This window comes from Cariama cristata, unplaced genomic scaffold (assembly GCF_000690535.1).
Source record: "Cariama cristata isolate BGI_N322 unplaced genomic scaffold, ASM69053v1 scaffold3231, whole genome shotgun sequence".
Classification (NCBI taxonomy): domain Eukaryota; kingdom Metazoa; phylum Chordata; class Aves; order Cariamiformes; family Cariamidae; genus Cariama; species Cariama cristata.
The window spans coordinates 338-16,169 of record NW_009600830.1 but is presented as its reverse complement, the minus strand read 5'-3'; the positions used below and the strand labels follow the sequence as shown (position 1 = coordinate 16,169).

The following is a 15,832-nucleotide window of genomic DNA, read 5'->3' as shown; positions in this document are numbered from 1 at the left end:
AGTGAGATCCTAACAGATACTCTGTGGACAGATTTTAGTTCTATATTAATGCTTTCATGTAAACCTGTTTAATTAGGAAAAATGCTAAACATTCCAAGAGCAGAGAAAAATTGGAGCAACAGATATAGCTTCAACTGCATGATGCCAGGCTAGATTTCTTCCCTAATAATCACATTGCATATTAAAATTTAGTACTTAAGAGTTTAATGTTTTCATGAATAAACCTGAGAAAAAGTAATGCTGTAGAGAAAAACACAGCAGAAAACTACGACAGGCCACATATCCTTTTAGTTTAAATTTAATTTTTCAGATAGAAGTTATCTATGTACAATCAGTGTGCATTGTAACAATTCTGTCAATAAAGTCATTCAAATTTTCTAAAATAATAACTGGCTGCATAGCAGATTTGACATTATTGCCCATGTTCAAGAGGGAACAGAAATGGATTTACAATAGGTTTTGGCTGATTTGGATTCTGCAGTGTTCAGATAGTTACCACTCCCTTCTTTAAAACCAATGTACCTGAAAATCTTTCCAGAGCACAGTTTAGCTGGATATTTCTTACCATTTCATTACAAACAATCACAACACTGACAATTTAAGAGGAGGGGGGGGGAGAACCCCACAACAAAAAACAAACAAAACCCAAAAAACCCAGAACATGTATCTAAAGTATCCAATAAAAAAAAAAGAACTAAATGGAATAAAATGTTCCCTTTCCCCATTTTACATTCTGAACAGTGATTCCATCAAGATGTTTTATTAAAACATGTAAGTACACTGATTTTGTTTCATACTTGTGACAAGAAGGCCTGAGTTGGTGGGGAAAGGAACAGTCAAAAAAAGCCTGAGAGGGAAAACAGTTCATTTAATTTACAATAATTTACAGCCTTTGTTTTTGTTTTGTTTTAGTTTTATTTTTTTGTTTGTTTTGTAAAAAGGCATTATAACTGATCACAAACAGGAGAAATCCTGACTATTTTACAGTTATAGGTACAGAATTTAAATATTCAAGCTTGTGATGAAAAGCGGCAAGGTGGTCGCAGTGTACAATGTAAACAAGTAGCTTTGGAAAGTGAACAAAGTCCTTGAGAGTTCTTTACTAAGAAACAAAAGAAAATAAACTCATCATTCCTTCCTGAAATACAAGCACAGGTCAGTGTTTAAAAGTTCATTTACAAACATAATTTAAAACGTGTTCAGCCTAAACCCACTTTGACACGAAGAGTTTTATAGTAAGATCCAGTCTGAAAGGGGCAGTGTTGAGGTCCCTGTAAAAGTAAACATCTTCCATTTCTTAAAAAAGAGTGCCACAGCATTTGCAGCACAGTGCAGCATAAACTTTAAATACAAAAATATTTTTCTTCTGTTGGGATAATAGACCTTGCAGCCTGGAAAGAAGCAACAATACTGCTACTGATAGAGTATCCAGTCCATATCTTTCAAGTCATGTAAGGCAATTACTGTGTTAGTTTACTGTATATGGCTAAAAGAAGGTCCAGAAAATGTCAGTCTTTGTTATGTTTTCCGGCTACTCCATGTATGTTCAGGTGTACTTTTGTGATCTGATGAGTGTTCAAATGGAGATCTGTGTCCTAGGGGAGATCTTGAACCATAAGGAGACCTTTGATCTAATGGTGACCTTGGGCCACTACCTGAAGCTCTGTGGTCCATTTGCCAGTCTGAGTGGTACCTGTAATCTCTAGAAGATTTATGATGGCTGTACTCTGAAGTGGAACGCTGATCTGAATGTATCCTATGGTCTGAATGGGAACGGTGATCTGAATAAGCCCGGCTGTCTTTTAAACTTCCTTCCAGGTTTGACCTGTGATCTCTGCTCCTGTAGTCATCTAACTTTCTATATTTACTATCACTGTAGTATCTAAAACATAGAAATTATTTGTATTAGTGTTACTGAAGATACCTTAAGAGCCACAATTATGTCAAATCAACACAACTGCATTAGATACTATAGTTGCAATTTTGCATTACTCAAAAAAGATGTTTTGGTGCTTGCAACAAGCATACTATAAAAACAGCATGGAATTCTGAACAGATTTTAGAATTGTTGAAGAAACTCACCTGCTATCTTGTTTGTAGTGATCCCAGTCTCTGTGATCTTTGCCATTGCTGAAGGCTGAATAGGGCCTTTTCCTACAGTCACTTTTCTTGTAAGCATCTCCCTGATGCCTGTCCTTATGATGATCATGGTATTGTGACAAATGTCTGTCAGAAGAATAACTGTCCCTGCTACTGTCATCATGGTTTGTATTCTCCTTCAGTCTTTCCAAATCTGTTTAATAAAGCGGAGGTTAAAAGGAAGTCGCAAAGTCTTTTCTTCACCTAATTCAAACAGCACTTCAGATGTAACGCAGTATGAAAGTAGCATTATAATTTGACAGAAACAAGATTAAATAGTTGAAAGACAAATGTACTAATGCGAGTTAACGGAAAGAAACCTCAGAAGAGGGAAGCAATCTAGAACTGTAGATGTGTAGGACTCAGAAATTGAACTTTTTAACCTCTCCATTCAGTCTATGAAGCTAAGTGTGGTCCAAATGAGCAGTGAGCAGAGGGCACCTTTAGCAGAGCAATTTTAGACAGAATGGTAGCAACTTCCACTCTAAGAAGGGATTGCCTTAGCATGAATATGAGTTTTCAAGGTACACCTTGTTAATGAAAGACTTTCAGTGGTGTTCCTAAAATACATTATGTTGATTTTAAGTCCATGAAAATATATTCAAAGTGCTGCATAACACAAGATAAAAGCGAGTATTACAAGGAGGCAGGTGTGGGAGCACAGAAAAATCAGTGTTATTGTCAACAGTAAAAGACAGCCTGTGTAACTAATCATAAACTATGACTTCAAAAGCTCAACATGATGCAGCAATGTGCATATTCAACCCAGAAAGCCATTTGTATCCTGGACTGCATCAAAAAAAGGCGTGGCCAGCAGGTCGAAGGAGATGATTCTCCCCCTCTACTCCCCTCTCACAAGACCCTACCTGCAGTACTGCATCCAGCTTTGAGGCCCCCAACAAAAGAAGGACATGGACCTGTTGGAGCGAATCCAGAGGGCCACAAAGATGATCAGAGGGCTGGAGCACCTCTCCTATAAAGACAGGCTGAGAGAGTTGGGGTTGTTCAGCCTGGAGAAGAGAAGGCTCTGAGGAGACCTTATAGCAGCCTTCCAGTACCTCAATGGGGCCTACGAGAAAGCTGGGGAGGGACTTTTTATGAGGGCATGGAGTGATAGGACAAGGGGCAATGGGTTTAAACTGGAAGAGGGAAGATTTAGATTAGACATTAGGAAGAAATTCTTCACTGTGAGGGTGGTGAGGCACTGGGACAGGTTGTCCAGAGAAGTTGTGGATGTCCCCTCCCTGGAACTGTTCAAGGCCAGGTTGGATGGGGCTTTGAGCAACCCGGTCTGGTGGAAGGTGTCCCTGCCCATGGCAGGGGGGTTGGAACTAGATGATCTTCAAGGTGCCTTCCAACCAAACCATTTTACGATCCTATGACTTCAAGAAATAGCTTGCTTTCTTACATGGTAGTGACATTACAACAGCAACAAATTGGCACAGAATTCCCACAAAATTTATGGTGTTTGAGTAGATTTCTCCCCTTCCCCAAAATTAAATACAAAAAATGTTTCCAAAGATTTTTTTAAAGGATGGTCAAATAACTTGCTACTAGAACCAGTAAGTACCAGCTTCAGTCTACACTGAGCTGAATTTCATCAGCAAAATAGTGAAGTTTTGCTAATCAGCCAATCTCTATGATACTTAGCAGCGTGGGAGACCCATCTAGGAGACACGTGAAGTAAAATAAACATGAAAACTACGATATCTAACTCAAGAATATATTTAAGGTTTCTTACCTGGATTTCTAATTACATGTGTATTCACATTGCTGCTAATATTCTGGTCATTGTGTTGCTAAAAGAGACAAGCACAAAAAATCTCATTGCTAAATCCCGAAGTTCATCTGAATTCATCAGAAAAATTTTCTAACAAAATAGACTACTTTACTACAGACACAAATGCTACGTGAAGTGTATGTCAGTGTTCCTTGAAATCCTTTAGAATTAATAGAAGAGTTATAATAGTGAAAATATATATTTGTGTATTTAGAAAGAGTCTGAAAATACTACCTGAGATTCTTGGCGTTTTTTGATTGCATGTTTATACAGTTTGTGCAGCTTTCTGGCATCAAATTCTGTAAACTTAGAGACAAAAATCCACAAATTTCTGAGGAAGAAGAAAAGAGAAGTTATTGTTATTTTTAATTTTTTTTAATATTATGCAACAGAACGTGGATTTAACTGAAATTACTTGAACAGTACTTCAGTAAACCAGAAACACTATAACATTTACACATTATTGCCTACCTACACAGCAAACATTACCTAGTTATATTTCAAACATTTGAAAGATTTAATTCCTTTAACAATTTATCACTTTGTAATATTTATCATAACTCCCATGTGCTTTGCACTCTGAAGTAAACTAGTACTAATAACAATTGTGTTAAAATGACTTGTGAAACTGCTTAAAAATGTAGCTATCAGTTTATGTATGTATTCTGAAAGTTTGTTTGAATTTTGATAATTTTCCACTCAGAAAATAAAAATTTAAGTAAAGTAAATAAAAATTCTTCCAAACTTGAAATCTTTTACAGCCTATGACATTGGACCTACAAGCCTTATTTCATGAAAATATCAGTGAGAGAATTTTTCCACAGAATTCCAAAGCCTCATCAAAGCTTTTGAAACCAAGTAAGAACTGTGAAAGAGGATGGAAGTTGCATGGCAATAAATTTGTGCCTAATCGGTGTTCGAAGGAACGAACAAAGAACAAGACTTGTGCTGTCAAGATGCCAAAACCCTGAAGAAAACATTTGCTTCTATGATCACAGGTAACAGATCCACACAGGTAAACAGATCTGAAGTCTAAAATTCTCTTAGTCAAATTTATAGGTGGAATGCTTCAAAGAGACTACAGGATACTAGGGTCCAGAAGTATCTGAAGTGTGCAGGCTCAGGAAACAACAGTCTGCTCCTTCGCTGTGATTATTTAAACATTATAATTTTGGTCTAGAGGCTGGCAGAAGTAGACAACCAGCCAATGGTGTGCCTGATGACATCTGTATAACTTTATATGAGGTAAGCAGCTTAACTACACCACTTCTTATCAAAGATAGCTGAAATACATATTTTATTAATTTACATATAATATCATATTATTATGAATAATAGCTCTATTACAAGTTTCCACTTAAAGAAATATAATATTTACCAAAATATAAGACTTGGATCTTGGTTTTGTATCTCAGATGTCCTTAATACTTTGAAGTAAAGTAAGTAAAAACAGCATACACATTCTATGTTAACAGAACTCTTCAAGAAAATAGAACACTTAACAGACTTTTGTATATGGAAGAGCAGGATGTATTTTCAACCATAAAAGATTAAAGTGTACATTCCGTTAACTGTAACTCAAATTGCATTAAGAACTTAACGATGACATATAAGAAGTTTACAAACCAACATTTTTTCTTCATTTTTTGAAACTGTCATCTCAAAAGATGCAAACTTTTCTTTAATTTTTGAAACACATCGGAGTATGTTATGATAATACGTTTATCCAGTCATAGTTAATAAGTAATCCATAATTTAAAGTCTATTTTAAAAAGAAGAATTCTGCAACTCAAAATCATACAAAGTTCAACGAAAATTTAGAATTGCCTGTTTTTAGCAGGAAATAAAAAAAAAAACACAACAAAACAACACTCAAAGTTGAAAAAACCAGAACCTTAAAGGTAAGAATGCTTTTCCACTAAACACAGTTTAAGTAGGAAGTTATCTAGTGTTTGCTTTTGGTTTTAAGAAGCGACATGACTCCACCTACTGGACAAAATGCATTGCTAGGCAGTATGAAAAAGTCCATCCATTAAAAGTCAGAAACATCTATAACCATCTTTTTATAGAATCCTATTTAAAACAGCAGAAAGATACAAGAAAGGAAGAAGAAGAAATGAGAGAAATAACTATTCTGCTCAACAGAAGCAATTACAGATTTTCCTTTTTCAAGAAAAAACATGAAGAATAACTTACTTTCTCCACTGTTTAATTTGTTCAGGATTTGTGTACTCCTTTAGACATTCAGTAATGTGATCCCCAATTTTGATTAGACACTGTCTAGTATGTTCCAGCTGCTCTCTTTCAGAAAGGCCCTTCTCTGGTCGATCCAGCTGTTTCAATGCTGCTTTGACAGGCCTCATTCTTTCTTTGCACTGCAAAATGGAAAAAAGGAATGTATTAATTCAAAGGAAAAAAAAAAAATTCTAAAACATGACCCACCCTTTACTGTGACATATATATATACACACACAGGCAAAGACAGTATTGTTACAAGCCAAATGAAATACATGACTTGCTCACAGCTTTTAAAAACATTTTACAGGTTTCCTTTGGAGAAAGTTGTATTTTAAACCCAGCTGGAAATTTACTCCTCTATGAAAGCATTAGATTGTATAAAATATAGATATCAAGGATTTAAGAAAACACTAATTTAATAAGGGATTTTCTGAGGAAAAGGACTCATCACAACTGGGTTTTACAATCATAGCTATAACTTTCAGCACAAGCATATAGGACAAGACTTATACTTTTTAGCACCTTGAAAGCTATACAAACTCAGTCTCAAAACCAAATATGAGAGTGTTCAGTACATTTCAAACAGATACTTTCTGCATCAATTACACCTCGCATTCAGCAGATGATCAACACTGCTTCTCTGAGCAGTTTTTAAACCTCAGACTTATGTGGATACTAGCAGAACTTGTACTATCTACAGTAAAGTTAGTTTGGGTATGCCTAGGTTAGTAATAGTGACGGCAACACAGATATACGTCACATGTGAGTTCTTGAATTTTCACACTTTGAATCAAATGTTTTAATAATAAATCCAGATAAAACCAGTTAGCATGATTTAAATTACAGCCACTTGCTTAGGAATACCATCCAACTACAACGGCATGGTTAAACAGACGAAATGCATATGCTCCTTATCACAAAGAGCCAAATTAGTACTAATTTCCATTTGAAAGTGTAGTTGAATATGCTAATTAGACTGCATCTGACCATGGCATAATGATAAACATGCATTCCAGAATAAAAAAAAATGTTTTTCTATACACAGACCCAACCTAGAATTACTCCCAGTAAGAACAAAAGGAATTCTGTAGATTTAAAAAAAGATAGTTTTGAAAAAACAAACAAATGTTCAGAATGGAATGAAATGGAATATCACCATTACCATGTAAGCATTGAGGGACAACTCGGAAAAATCAGGGAAGCTGTTCCATTGCCAGCTCATGCCACTTGGTAATTAAATTAAAACAGCTCCATTACATACTGAACTAGCCACAGCTCAAAGTAGCTTTTAAAAGACAGCTTACAGAGTGCACTGCTTAAATATAGAAGTAATCAGAAAAATATAACTGTACATGGAAACCAAGTGATTTTCTGTCACTTAGCCACACAAACATATCCACCTGAATCACTCTAGGCTCTTCTTGGAAATTACAGGTGAGTTACTTGGAACGTTTAGAATAAAACCATACATAGACCAGTCACTACCATACTCAAGAGACTCTTACTTGCATGTCACAGCCATCACAACAGCCCCAATAAGCCTGGCTGGCAGAAACAGCTGTTGAAATCTGAATGATAGAACACCCACAACAGAGTAGCTGCTCAAAGTAACTCACTGATACCTTTCCAAAAGCCCCAGCTGCCCTATAAAACCTTACATAAATTCTGTGTATGTACCTTTTTGGCTCTAATATTGATTCTGTTCTTAGTCAGAAGTAGTCATTAAACAAAATTCTTATGGTGTCAGAGACATTACTCCAGCAAGGTTATTTCTAAGGGCTTTAGCATTTGTTCCTTCCTGTGCCTGCTAATTTAATACTTCAGGAGGGAAGTGCTGAAACCTAAATTCCCTTGTTATCTTATAAAGAGGAAAGGTATATATGATAAGGTGAAGCCAGAGACTCCAGCAATTGCACTGAAGTTCGTTCATGTCTGCTATTTAAGAAGCAGGACACACAAGTTATTATTGAGGATACCTCTTTACAGTCTATATTCTAAATCTATTTGGCACACAGATCATTGGATAAGTTTTTGTACTATCCCGCATAAATACAGTAAATAACAAAACTGCTCGAATGAAGACAAAAATTACTTTAATACAGTGACAATAACAGTCACTGATCTGAGACCTTACTAGCAAAAGACCACCTGTGCTACTGTGCCCAATAACAGAATCAAGAAATCAGAAATTGTCCTCATTTAGACTCAAGTATAAACACTAACTTATCAAAAAGGGACTTACCACACTAAAAGTTTTCTGATCCAGTTCTTCAGATTCTTCTGATATAGGAACTGGTTCACTAGTTGCAGTAATATGAACTGGAGTATCCAACAATGGAATTTTTTTAGTTTTTTCTTTATTTTCAGATTTGATTTCATTTACCTAAGAACAAGATATAAAAATACTTAAGTAAACTTTATTTTGGCTCTGAAATTATCCTATAATATATGACAAACCCTGTAACCACTGCATTCTCTTCAATAATAAGAATAAAAACTATGCTGAAATTCAGTGACAGTACACTTTACTTCCTCTGTGCGATGGAAAAGGAGAATGGAAAAGGAATAAAAGAATTTCTTGAACACACTTGTACTCTCAGTCCAACTACGATACATATCATTGAAGATGTAATTTCCCATTTCAAACACCTGTCCTCATGGTTTAGGTAGTGAAAATAAGACTTCAAATGATGTAAAAGACTTCAATGAAATGACAACTGATAAGATCCAAAATTAATCTCAAAATCATTCACACAAACCTAGTGGGCTTTTCTAGTGCTATATAAGATAAATAAACCTAGTTACCTTCTCTTCCTTTACTTCTTTTTCTTTCTGTGTGGATTCTTTTACTTTGTTTTCTCTCTTTTCTTTAATATCTTTTAATTCTTTCTTATCATCTTTTTCTTTTTTCTCCCTTTTCAAATCCCTTTTATTTTCCTTTTCTTTTGTCTCTCTTTTTTCTTCAGCTTCCTTCTTTATACCAGTATCTGGCTCAGGCTTTTCTTCATTTTCTTTTTCTGTTTTAATTTTTTTATGTGGATGTTTCACTGAAACAATGTCATCCTGCAATATGCAAGCATATGTGTCACATCAAACCGATTTCCTATCTATACAAGTCTCCTAAGTATCAGATTAAAACATACTTTTTTTCTGTAAATTTTTTTCTTTTTGGACGTGGATTTAACACCTATCAAATAGAACTGAATGCATTGTAAAGAAAATGAGAACTACTCACTATTCCTTGATGTGACAAAGCAAGTACTGATTGGGCAGTGGTAGTGGTGTGAGAAATTATGTCCATTTAACTTAGAATTAACTTAGAATTCTGTCCCTCTAAAAGGTAGTTAGGCTCTGAAGAACTAAAAATTATAAGGAAGTTGGTCTCGCAAAACTGAGTTGATGGGTCAGGACACTCAAGCGGCGGGGATGTTATAAGACCTCTGTTCTAGTTAGTTTTGTCCCAGTAACTTTTTACCAATCCCATATTAGACATTCACAGGAGAAGTTAAGAGTCCCAACAACTTTCTCATTTCCAGAGGTGTTCTTTCTAGGCTTAAAAAAAAGTCTTAGTTACAGATTGTCTGATAGGGGTCTATTTAATTATTTGAAGGTGAACAAAATACCAATCCAGTGGTCTTTATAATACTCACTTATAAAGTCTGAGATGGAAACTTAAATCCTTTCAGACACAGAAAAATATCATACTATGTAACAAAATTATTATGTACAGGTGCAAGAATCATTATAATATTTAAATTTATTTGAAAACATCCTGGAAAGGCAAATCTAGAATCTATTGCAGAAAAACAGATGAAAGAATGCCTAATACATGAATCTGAACAAGTTACTTAAATGAGGTATGAAGTAATGAGCCCAATCAGGAGTTCAGTATTTAGGTATTATGGAAACTTCCCAGCAAAAATCCATTAGCTTCAAGAGTTCGATGAATTTTCTAACAGTTAAACAGGTAAGTTTTAAGTATTGCACACAGTATGGCAGCTAAGTAGCTAAAGCCAACTGTTTAGGTGGTTAAAGCCCATTCTTGTATAGTACAGTTTTCAGAAATGCAATTGTTAGTTTGTGTCCAAAAGCATTAAGGTAATGAATATCTGTTGTTAAATATACAAAAGGGGACAGCAGTCTAGGCATTTTTCCAAAACATAACAAGTCAATCAACTGACTAGCAGTGTCTTCTGTTTTGAGTTGAGATGAAGTCTAACGCTCATTTTTTAAGTAGTTCGAACATTTAATTTGCTTAGTTTAAGGATTCAGTTGCCCATGTTAATTTACTGAGAACTGTGATAACACTACAGTTGCAGTCTTAGATTCCAGATAAAATATTGTATCTATAAACATAAGCCAGTCTACATTCAAATTTTTTTTACTTTTTTTTTCTGGCTTTACATTTCATTCTTCATAGTACAATTGAAATACATACAGGAATGCTTCAGTTAAAAATTACTATTTTACACAGATGTATCACGGATCTTCTGAGGCCGACTCAGTTTTAACTCTGTATCATACAAGTATTTTTTCCTCTAGACCCAGTTGACAATTGCAATAGTTTGTAACAGTTTAAAAAGGTCACTTAAGACACTTCAATTTAGTTTATTTTAAACCAAGTAGGAAATATTTTAGTGATACATATAGATTTGCACTGATTTCAACTACTTTCAAAGTTATAAAATTAGGTCTGACATGACCCTAATCTTTACCTAAATTTTTATCTCTAGTGTTTTCTGCTGAGTGGTAAACGTTAGAAATAAAAAGACCCAACAAAAGTAGAGCCTTAAAAGAACACATCAGAACTACCCGAACACAAGGTCAAATAGCTGGTTAAATAGTCTTTTTGGATAATGAAAGCCATGACACATACAGTAGATGTCACAGGTAAGTCTTGAATTACCATTTAATCATGCTGCTCATTTTAACTGAGCTTGATGGCTTTTTTTGCGAGCATGAATAAAAAACTTTACCTTAAGAATCACTATCAGCAGTTATAACACATTGGACAGAAACGTTAGTTTTATAATTGTGTGTTACATTAGGTTTGTATTTCTAGCAGATACAACGCTGAAGTCTTTAAAGAATGCTAAAACTGAGCAATGCCACTAGCAATTAGACCACGACATTTTTTTATAATGTAATTTGGAAAACTACTCATAATTCCCCAGTTACTTGCTTATTACTAAATTAAAATAGATACAGTCTTCCATGTGCTTGTACTGATGCAACACCAACTGTAGTGGCCACAGGAAAAGGATGATGTTCAGGTTCTTCAATTTTAGTAAGTCAAGCAGAAGACAGAATAGAAATCGATACTAATAAGAACTGAACAGCCATCTTTACTGTATCAAAGGTATTTACCTTGTTATCCTCATCATCATCTTCAGATTTCTCTGAGGGTTGTGGTGAGGAATCACTTTTTATTTCTTCTTTTATTTTTGCAGCCTTTATCACCTTATTCTTCTTAGTTCTTGTTTTCCTCCTCTTTGAATTGCCCTGAATGCAAATTGGTCTCTTTAATATGTCAACTGACAAGCATCTTTGCACCACAGTCGCAAAAAAAATAAAATAAATCTGTTTTTACATCAACTAGACGTTCATTTTATTTTATTTATTGCTACTAATGACCACCACTTTTCTCAGGACTGGAGATAGAGCATAGTGCAACAGTAGAGAATACATACAAATAAGACAATAATACAATATGAAACGCACAATTAATTTCTTGAGTTAGTCTCACGTAATATGATTAGCAATACAGAGTAATACTATACAAAGAGCAGAACTAAAAAAGAAAAAGGATCAGCTGACATGCCCATAGATGTATTGTTTTATCTCCCTAATGAATGCCAAATTTTACTTACTGCACCAGCAAGCCTTTGTGCTTCCTTCCTTGCAAGGTCTTTATTCAGTAATTTAATGAGGTAGTCTGCACGCGTCTGTAACTGCTTTGCCTGGGGTTTCTTATCTGGATCATCAGGCAAAATCTGAGGAGAACAATGGTAGTATCACAGCTATGAGTACATATTATCAAGTTTGGAAGATGCTAGCCTGGAGCACACAGAACAGAAAAAGCTGCATAAAAGATGGAAGACAATTCACTTCAACTATACCTAGCAAACATGCCAGTGTACTTGAAGCAATGGAGAATTTCTCAAATGTTTTCATTTCTCTCCAATCACACAGCTAATGCAGAGTCTTGGAAATTACCTCACAGTTTAAAAAAAACTCAAGAAATCAGCCTCAGATTTCTGTTACTACTCTGATAGTTCATCTAAGAAATTCTGAGCTACTGTACCAGTGATCCACAGAATTCCTGGCTCTGTCTCATTAATCTTCTAAATGCAGAACTCATTACAGGGTATTGCAGATGCCAAAAAAAAAAAAAAAAGGGTGGTTTCAAAAACCACACAAATTAATGGAAGGCAGGAGTACGAATCAATATTAAACCAATTTGAACACAACCCAAGTTCCTTACATCCCAAAACTATAGGCTGTTGGCACTGTCACAAAGTTTACTTCACCCCAGTCTTTCCCTCAATACCTGTTGCTCACTATTGCTAAGGAGCTACTGCACTAATTCTAGTACAGCTATTCTCATGTTGTGAGCGAAAGACAGCTTCAGGTGAAGAACCTGGGGATTAAGTGGGTGATGAGGAAACTAAACCAAATCTCTAGAAAAAAAAACTCCCTTCCAAAAGCTCAAGAACACAAAATGGACAAAACTAGAACATCTAAAATAGAAAAGGAAAAGAGTGGAAATTAAAATTCAAATGACAGAGGTCCAACTACATGGAAATATGGCAACATAATTGACTGCAAGAAGCCATACTTCAACCAGACACACAAGACCTTAAAATCTAGTAAGATACTACAAGAAGGATACTAAGATGTACAACTGACGTACAATATCTCTGCAGTTTCAGCTATCATAAAATAAGCTCTTTCAGTAACTGCTCTTAGTAGCATAATTATCTAAACAAAGAGCCCTTGATGAAATGTTGTAGACAACATACCTTCTGTGTCAAACTGAGATCAGGATCCATTTTTATCATTTCCCAGCTGCCATAACCATATTCATAGATGCCTATTAACAGATTGGAATCATCCTCCTTACCCCAATCTATATCAAAATGAGCAGCCTTGGTGTGGCATGGGATGACATATCTAGGAGAAATAAATTAGAAAGACAAATACGGGATTTTTACTTCTGAAGCTCAGCAAGGGGGAAGGAAACATACTAAAAGTAATGTAACTAGATTTATTTTCTCTTCTAAGATGCTGGTAAATTTAGGAAATCGATCCAAACATTTATCCTCACATTTCTTCAACATTTCTATAAAATATTTATTGAAATCAGGACTGAAATGTGTTTTAAAGATGATCAAGACTAAAATATGAAGAACAGACATCTGTCTGTGGCCATGAGCTGCATCACAGAGTTGGCTAACAAAGAATAAAAGTATAAACCATCATCCAAGTATAACTGTTAATCAAATGCACAATATTAAGGGATTGATACACAAGGTGGCAAGGCAAAAAGTTCAGAAACAGCTACTGCCGTGCTTTGACAGATACTGCTTTCCCTTCAAGCAGAGATGACACATACAGCAGCTACTCAGCAGGAGGAGCTGACTAATCTAGTCCTGATTATTATTAGTAACTGAACAGAGACCCCAGTGAATACAACTGAGAAGCCAAAGCTGTTACTGGCTTTTACGGCAAGGGAAGAAAGAACTAAGAACAGATGTGGAGCAGGTTACCGCTGCCAGTCCTTACAGGGAACAACGGGACAATGCACTCTTACAGTGTGTTTTGAGTCAAAGTTGTCTGAAAAAAATTAGTAAAACTTGAAAAAATTTGTACATTACTACTTCCTTTAAAAAAAAAAATCAATACCTTTTTCTTTCTTCTGGATCTGAAGGAATGGATTTGTGCAACGGTGCCAACTCTTCTTCATGAGAGATGACTAGCTTTGCATTCACCTGCACTCCTGAGATTCGGAATGTTGGGCCTTTAACTTTCCCAAGTCTACCTCCTTAAAATAAATGGCAAAGCTATTAAAATGTTTATCTTTATGAATATCATACAGAAAAATGTAAAGAAAACAAGACAGATGCTATAGCAGCAAATTTGCAATTATACCAATGACCTTTTCTTAACCAAACGCCTGAATTCAGCTCCAGAATCAAAAGGGCTACCAGATAGTAACAGATTACTTTAAAATTTCACAGCAAAGCAAAAACATACTGCATTCTCCAATCACAATCCACACACAGAAAGGAAAAAGAGGAAGTCATCTTACTATAACCCTTTTTTAAAATCACCCAGCATGCCAACATTTTTGTTTATATTTTCCCCTCAAAACTGTTTTGTTATGATCAGAGTACAAGAATAATTCAGACTTCTCAACATTTTTATTGTCCCCCAAGCCCCCTGAACACATTGTACCTGCTCTTTCTTGTCCAGATGAATTGTCCTTTAAAGCTTTAATGCATCCATTATGTACAAGTTCTCCCAAACGTCTAAGATCTGTCTCCGATTTATCAACTAGCTCAGCATCTCTAGCTACAGCATCTAACCTGTAATGAAACACACATTTTTATAGCCCTGAAACTTTCATAATTGTGAATGACTCCTTGAGACTTTGAAACTACAGAAATGATCATATAAGTTATCAGTCACTTGCACTTGCTATGCTGTGTACAATTTTGATCCAAGGAGAGAAAACGGAAGTGATTCAGGTATCAGAGGACAATAGAACAAGAACCGTAAGAGAACCTAACCCTACAGTGTGGAGTTAAATTACTGTACATGTCTTTTTTTAAAGAAAAGGAATCATTATATAGAATATGTTTATATGGGCTATAAATATTTTTAAGGAAAATAAGGATGGGAAGTTTTTCTTAAAACATGGAATAATAAAGAAAGCTTAAAAATAAGAACTGATAGTAAAGAAAATGCAAAACAAACTTTGACAGTCACAGTGGATAAATTGATAGGCTTTCAACAGGTTACCAAACAAGACAACTGAATGATTATCATCAGTGAAGATTAAACAAGACAGCAAGTAAGATGTAAAGAGAGTAAGTAGTCCTACAAATTAGAAGGTTTGTTGTGCGGAGTGGCTGTTTGCACACATACCACACATGAAGAAAGGGAAGCTATTAAGCTAAAGTCATGTTATATTCAAGGTAAAATACTACACATTATATTTTCTCTTCAGCCTCAAGCTTCTTGGTATATTGTTCTAATTTTTACGAAAACAAGGTTCGAAGTTGCTACATAAACAATAATCAAACAAGTTTACCTTTCAAGAGGGCCACCAAATTTCTTGTAACTCTTGATGAACCTAGTAACAGAAAAAATTTTTGTCATTTAAATGTATGCTTAACTAACTACATTGATTTTAAAATTGTATTAATACAACTATTAATCTTAGTATAACGCTCTATGAAGAAGGAGGGGGGGGAGGTGGAAAGTAGAGAGTAGGGTAGCTTAGAATATCCAGATAAACCAGTAAAACTCTGATTTTGGGTTAAGAACTGATGTAAATAAAACAATAGAAGGTACAATTTATTTCAGAAACTGTTTTATTAATTTCACAAGATAGAAGATTCAGCAGCTGGATGTGTCTAATCATAAAAATCTAATGTGGATTTACAGTCA

General features: G+C 35.1%; 1 protein-coding gene across 1 annotated transcript; it reads right to left on the bottom strand.

The window, feature by feature from the left end:
• Positions 1-285: 285 nt before the first annotated feature.
• On the bottom strand, positions 286-15,541 carry LOC104169277 (chromodomain-helicase-DNA-binding protein 1-like). Its single transcript, XM_009710165.1, has 13 exons — positions 15,474-15,541; positions 14,615-14,745; positions 14,063-14,201; positions 13,180-13,330; positions 12,028-12,150; positions 11,525-11,659; positions 8,963-9,220; positions 8,400-8,540; positions 6,116-6,294; positions 4,154-4,250; positions 3,881-3,938; positions 2,083-2,293; positions 286-1,882 (listed from the first exon to the last, which is right to left on the bottom strand). The coding sequence occupies exons 1-13, from the start codon at positions 15,539-15,541 to the stop codon at positions 1,519-1,521; spliced, it is 2,055 nt and encodes a 684-aa protein (XP_009708467.1). The 3' UTR covers positions 286-1,518.
• Positions 15,542-15,832: the final 291 nt, after the last annotated feature.